The following is a 6,973-nucleotide window of genomic DNA, read 5'->3' on the forward strand; positions in this document are numbered from 1 at the left end:
CTTTGGTTACTTTTTTACTCTAAAGGTCACTTAGGTGGCCTCCTCTTCTTTACCTTTCTTCTTTTTTCCTTTCTTCAGAGATCTCCATTGACCAGTCATGGAACATTCATCATCTTCTTTACCTTCTGAAGAAAACCCAAATATTTGGGTCTTACGTATGATAGACATTTATGAAACAGAAACTGGGGGGAGGGGCATCCTGTCTCCAGAAAATATCACTTTACTCAAATCAGTCCTGATGGAGGGGAATCTTGAAGAGGCAGTAGGTATAATAAATGAGCTAATTGAAAGAATTGAAAATGCCCATCTGAACATTGCACTAACAGGGGAGTCAGGCTCAGGGAAGTCCTCTTTCATCAATGCCTTCCTGGGGATTGGGCATGAAGATGGTGATGCGGCTAGCACTAGGGTCATGGAGACAACAACAAGCATTTCTTCTTATGAACACCCTAAGTTTCCCAATGTAACGTTTTGGGACCTGCCAGACATTGGGACCCCTAATTTCCAACCAAAGAGTTATCTAAAACAAGTGAACTTCAGTGACTATGATTTCTTCTTCATCTTTTCCTCAGCAAGATTTCGAGAAAATGATGCAAAACTTGCTCAGGAGATCAGACAGATGGGGAAGAAGTTTTACTTTGTTAGAACCAAGGTAGACAGTGATTTGGATAATGAAAGAAAGGCTAAGCCCAAGTCCTTCAACAGGGAGAATGTTCTGCAGCAGATACGAAAGAACTGCTCACAACATCTTCAGAAAGTAGGAATTGAGGAACCACAAGTCTTTTTAATTTCCAACTTTGAATTAGCATCCTTCGACTTCCCTAAGCTGCTGGATATTTTGGGGGAAGAGCTTCCAGAGCACAAACGCCATGTCTTTTTGCTATCCCTACCCAATATTTCTGAAGCTATAATTAACCAAAAGAAAGCTACTCTTCAGGAGAAGATCTGGCTAAAGGATTTGACCTCTGTTCTTCAGCCCTTTTCCTCTTTGATGGGAATGTCTAGAGAGGACAATATTGCTCAATTGCAGAAGCATTTGAATGATTATCAAAGAGCCTTTGGAGTAGATGATGCATCTCTCCTTAAGATCTCCCAGGAATCAAATAGATCTATAGAAGAGTTGAAGACCTTTATCAAGTCTCCACATCTGTTGACAATTAAGGAAGATGAAAGCCTCAGTGAGAGGTATGCTGAGATATTCTGCTCACTGAATGGAGGTCTACTTGCCACTGGCCCCTACTACAGAAAGAGTTACAAAATGCAATTATATTTCCTTGAGACAGTGGCTGATGATGCTAAAACTCTTCTCCGTGAGATATGGGAATCCTCTGTTTGAAGAACATTGATCAAATATGGATCTTCGGGAAAAATAGAGTAGCAGGTAGGCCTAGAGCAGTGACCTTATGCAGGGCTGGCCAGATCCTTTTCCCTTCATACCTATGAATTTGGATTAGAATGCTAATAGAGGAGAAAACATAAAAATTCTGATCTAAGCAGTTGATTGTCTTCTTTATATTTTATTTTCCTTATATTATGTAAACATAGTAAACACTTACTGAATGATTATCATAAGAAATGATGAGAGGGTTGGTTTTAAAAAAAGCCTGAGAAGACTTATATAAACCAAAAAAGGTGGGGACAGGTAGGTGGCTCAATGAATAGAAAGTCAGACTTGGAAATTGGATGTCCTTGGACACCTCTTAGCTGTGGGGTTCTGGGCTTAATCTTAATTGCCTAGACCTTACTGCTTCTGCCATAGTACTGATGCTTAGAATTGATGTTAGCACAGGGACTAAGGGTTGAAAAAAACTGAAAGACATAAACTGAAGCAGAGTGAAATGAGCAGAACCAGGAGATCACTGTATACAACAACAATATTATAAAGATGATCAGCTGTGGAAGACTTAACTACTCTGCTCAAGACAATGATCCAAGATAACTCCAAAGGATTCATGATGAAAAATACTCTCCACCTCTGGAGAGAGAACGGATGGACTCTGAGTTCATACTTTTTTCAGTTCTTTTACTTTTCTTCTTTCTTTTTGGCAACATGGCTAATATGGAAATGTGTTTTACATTTTTTCACATGCAAAATTAGTATATTGTTTGCCTTCTCAGTGAATGGGAGAAGGACTAGAGGGAGAGAAAATTTGCAACTAAAAACATTAAAAAGATTTTTTAGTAAACAAATAAATAAATAATGCATTAGAAAAAAGCTTATTGCTTTTTCTCATTACCTTGGTATTGTCCTTACTTTGTTCCTTCAAATGTGTTTAATTTCTTTTCAAAATAACTTTTATGGATTACTTTTGTTTTGACCTGATCCACATCCCTCCCCTTCCCAGAGAGCCAGCTTTGCTTTATAATGGAGAATAAAAAATAGAGAAAGGAAAAACAATGAGTAAAAATAACTCAAATTCTTTTTTTAAATTGTAATGTTATATGTGGTGTTCCACACTTCTAAATCCCTACATATATAAAGAAAAGGTTACTGCACACTTTCTTGATCCAAGTTTGATAGCAAACATTTTGTTTGCATTTTTTTGTTCCCTGTTAGATACAAATGTAATAAATATGGCATCTATACCTTTCTATAAATGTGACCTGGGAGTGGTCTCAGACTCAATACACCTGGACAGTATCACTGTATCATTCTCTGGCAGGGTGCTTAATGTGATATCTACTCTCTGGCTCTGTGTCTCTGTGTCTGTGTGTGTGTGTCTCTCTTTGTCTCTGTCTCTCTCTGTCTCTCTCTCTCTCTGTTTCTGTCTCTCTCTGTTTCTTTGTCTCTTTTTCTTTCTTTGTGTCTCTGCCTCTGTCTCTGCCTCTCTGTCTCTGTCTCTGGCTCTGGCCCTCTGTCTCTTTCTGTTGGTTTACTCACCTCAACTTATCCTCACACTGGCAGGTCTGGAGTTGTTCCCAGAGTAAGAGAACTATGTCATGGCTATAATAAAATAACTACAACTCAAACTCTATTTCTTATAGCATCTCAGGGATAACTTTGGTACATCATGAGAGATGGTTAATATAGTGGAAGACAGAGAAAGATTCGCTCCTGTACTCAATACTGTAGCTCCTGAGCTGAATGATCACAACATTTTTTCAATAAAAGGCAAAAATAAGAATCATCAAAGTGTGATGGTCAAGCTCTAAACATGGGTTATACTATCCCACCAAGGCAAACAGTGTTTTACAGAGAGAATGGACATTATAATAATAATAGCTAACATTTATCTAGCCCTCAATATGTGCCAGGCACTGTTCTAAGCACTGTTCTAAGCACTTGTTCCTTACAACAATCTTGGGAGTTAGGTGTTTTTATTATCCCTATTTTTTTATATTAGGAAATGGAAGCAACCAGAGGTGAAATGACTTGTCCAGGGTCACAGAGCTAATTAGCATCTGAAGCCAGATGTAAACTCTGGTTTTCTTGATTCCATGCTCAGGACTTAATCCACTATGATACTCTGCCCCATACACTTACAGAAATCTGGCACGGACCTTGGGAAATCCTTGTGCTTGGCATAACCCATAATTTTGGAGGGCAGATTTCTATTTTCTGGATCTCTTTAGAGATGAATCTTTGGCATGAGTTGCAGACTGGGCAAAGCTGACATCTGTTCTCCTTCCAGTCCTCACACTTCTGCTGGACACCTCTCTTCTACTCTCAGCACTAAAACAAGGACAAACTCTTGCAGCATAAAGTTATTCTTAGTAGAGTGCTTAGAAAATATTATTTTCTTTTATTATTTTTTCTTTTTAATTTACTTTAATTTTTAGAAAAATTTTCCTTGGTTACGATTCATGCTCTTTCTCTTCCCCACAAAATACCTCCCCCCCATAGCCGATGCACAATTCCACTGGGTTTTACATGTGTCATTGATCAAGACCTATTTCCATATTAATGATATTTGCACAAAGGTGATCATTGAGAGTCTATATCCCCAATCGTATCCCCATCGATCCATGTGATCTATCAGTTGTTTTTCTTCTGTGTTTCTGCTCCCACAGTTCTTTCTCTGGATGCAGATAGTGTTCTTTCTCATAAGTCCCTCAGAATTGCCCCGGATCATTGCATTGCTCCTAGTACAGAAGTCCATTACATTCAATTGTACCACAGTGTATCTGTTTCTCTGTATAATGTTCTCCTGGTTCTGCTCTTTTTACTCTGTAGCAATTCCTGGAGGTCATTCCATGTTATTTTCTTTTAGTGACAAGCAGTGTTATATTAAAATACTACTAGATAGTAGATGTATAAGTAGATGGAGAGGAGGGAAGAATGATAGCCTNATGGAGAGGAGGGAAGAATGATAGCCTAAACTGGATACTATCCTGGTCAATGTGTGACAACAGAGATAGCCCAGATAGGTGACTAGGGCAAGATCAACTGAGGCTACCCCTAGCTAGATGATATGACACCTCCCTCCTTTATAACAGTTGCCCAGGCAGGACCCACAAGTCAATGGATGATATCCCTTCAGGTCCCACCTGGGGTTGATTGATAATATATATTGGGCCCTTTAGCTTGGTAATGATTGGTATCTGACTGTGTAACTCCCTTCCCAAAGAAACTATGAATAATCACTTCAGGAAGGTACTTTAAAAGCTTTGACTGTGTTTAAACAAGGAAGGGATAATGGGATTGGATAGAGGTATTGGGAGACACTAATTAAATTTGGTAATGATGATAATCCCTTAGAACTGTAGGCAAATAATGAGTCAGGATGGTTACCCTCTGGTTCAGCCTGGCCACCACGAAACTCAGAGTAGGCAAATTGCTGTATGGTGTTTCAGCTTCTTCTTCTTTACTAGTTGATATGCCTGACCAGTCTTTGGGAAATCCACCCCTTTCCACCCTCTTCTTCTTCTCCTGCCCACTTCCCGGATCCCTGCTGGGCCCTGGGAAACCTAGATAACTATACAAGGTTGATTTCCTAATATCTGGGGCAGTAGAATCAGAGATGATGGTCTGGGTACAGGTTGATGATGTTAACAGGAACAAACAGGAAGATCTTGCAAGGCTGAGCCCAGCAAGTCACAATCCCAAAACCAGGATCCACAGATCTCAGGTCTCAGGAAAGGAAAGGAACCCCTGTCAGGGCTGCCAGGGTGTTTTATTATACCCCCCTGGGCCAACTTCTTTTTCCTGTCCTCACGGCCCCTCTGGGAACATTCTGATATCCAACTGATCCACCTGTCAATCATCAGTGTGGATTCCTGGCTCCCAGAGATTCAATATAACAGAAGTTCCCTTAAGGCAGAGAACTTCAAGCTTTTCATCTCTATTCATGGTCTCTGCAGAGTTTCTTCCTCTTAAGCTCTAGGTAGTGATGGGGCCATTTTGTCAACCAGCCTTTGAAAGAGCAGGAAATTCTTTTCTGTCCATTCCACTCTAAGAAAAACCAAGCCTTTCACATTTCTAAGCACTGTAAAGTTATCTCATTTGTTCCTTACAACAATCCTGGGAGTTAGGTGCTATTATTATCTCTATTTTTTATATAAGGTGATATAAAATGACAAAATATCATTTTCCTCCCTATTTCTTCCTCTTATGGCAGAAAGGGAAATAGAAGGACAACATGGACATCCTTAAGGGTTTTCCCCTCTCAGGCTTTAGATGTGCTAGTGTGCAATAAGCCCAAATAGCTCTTCATATAGTTGCAGGAGTCAGCTTTCTTCCAGTGAGCCCATCAGCTCTCATCAAAGCAATGCCCATCTCCTTATCAGAACAGCTCCCAGGAAAACAGTTGTTTAGTTATTGTTAAATTTGATATTCTATGTTGATATTTCTATAAGTAGTTTTTATGTTGTTACCTATGTCTGCTGCCTCCAAACCACTCTTGCACTCTATTTCCTATTATTTTCTGCTCCTCAACCGGATTCTGCTTACTGCTTCTTCTCTAGCTTCTAATGCCTCAAAGTAGTGACTTAAAAGCAATTGCTATTCTTAAACTTGCATTGTGAACATTTCAACAATTTCACCTTTCTGTTAGACGTGACCCCAGTAGACCTAATAGAATCTTCATAGAATCCCTAAGCAGTTTTTAAATTGACTATTTCTCAGTGATAATCTCTAAAATTCTAAAAACAGTCACATGCAAATGAACTTATAGACTCCAATGTCTGGCAGTCATCATTACCTCAAGTATTGTCATGTTGTTCCACAGACCTTCTTGGCGGTTCACTTGGGGAGCACTTATATCTCTCTTCTTTATAATAGTCTGTATCCTCAACATTTTATGTGAGAGTCTTACCTTAGGGTAGTACTATGATTTCAGACAAGGCAACAATAAGAGATATTAAAAGGGATACAAAAGGGGGCAGCTGGGTAGCAGAGTCAATTGAGAGCCAGACCTAGAGACTGGAGGTCCTAGGTTCAAATCTGGCCTCAGTCACTTCCCAGTTGTGTGACCCTGGGCAAGTCACTTGACCCCCATTGCCTACCCTTACCACTCTTCTGCCTTGGAGCCAATACAGAAGATAAGGGTTTAAAAAAAAAAAAGGGAGGTGGGGATACAAAAGTAAATTACATTTGCCTGAAAAGTGACAGGGACAAGGAATTTATCTCAATAATTAGCATATATGCATACAGTGGCATTGCTTATATATGGCTCCACCCTTCAATCCTCCAGTCAGAAGAATAGGGTGTGCTAAGGGAGATAATGTATTATGAGTACCAAAGCTGATAATTTTTCTGGGGACATGGCAGATTTCTGTTCAATGATATTTTTCATATTTTAACATTAAAAATCCTTCCACAATGACACTATTGCACTAATCTGCCTTTTCCCCCCCTTTTCTCTCTCAGATATTTTTCTGATTGGGCATCATGGAAGTATTGGATCTTGCTCACAAAGATGCAAATATTCAGAGCTTAGCCTCCAAATTTATGCCATGCTATAGAATGATAAGTAGTAGATTTGGTAGCCTTTTGTCTGAAGATACTATTGCCTGGATCCAATCAGCCCTAGAG

The 6,973-nt window shown here is 39.5% G+C and overlaps 1 protein-coding gene across 1 annotated transcript; it reads left to right on the plus strand.

The window, feature by feature from the left end:
* Nucleotides 1-238: 238 nt before the first annotated feature.
* On the plus strand, nt 239-1,336 carry LOC123255050 (T-cell-specific guanine nucleotide triphosphate-binding protein 2-like). Its single transcript, XM_044683912.1, has one exon. The coding sequence runs from the start codon at nt 239-241 to the stop codon at nt 1,334-1,336; it is 1,098 nt and encodes a 365-aa protein (XP_044539847.1).
* Nucleotides 1,337-6,973: the final 5,637 nt, after the last annotated feature.

Source organism: Gracilinanus agilis, unplaced genomic scaffold (genome assembly GCF_016433145.1).
Source record: "Gracilinanus agilis isolate LMUSP501 unplaced genomic scaffold, AgileGrace unplaced_scaffold38286, whole genome shotgun sequence".
NCBI lineage: Eukaryota > Metazoa > Chordata > Mammalia > Didelphimorphia > Didelphidae > Gracilinanus > Gracilinanus agilis.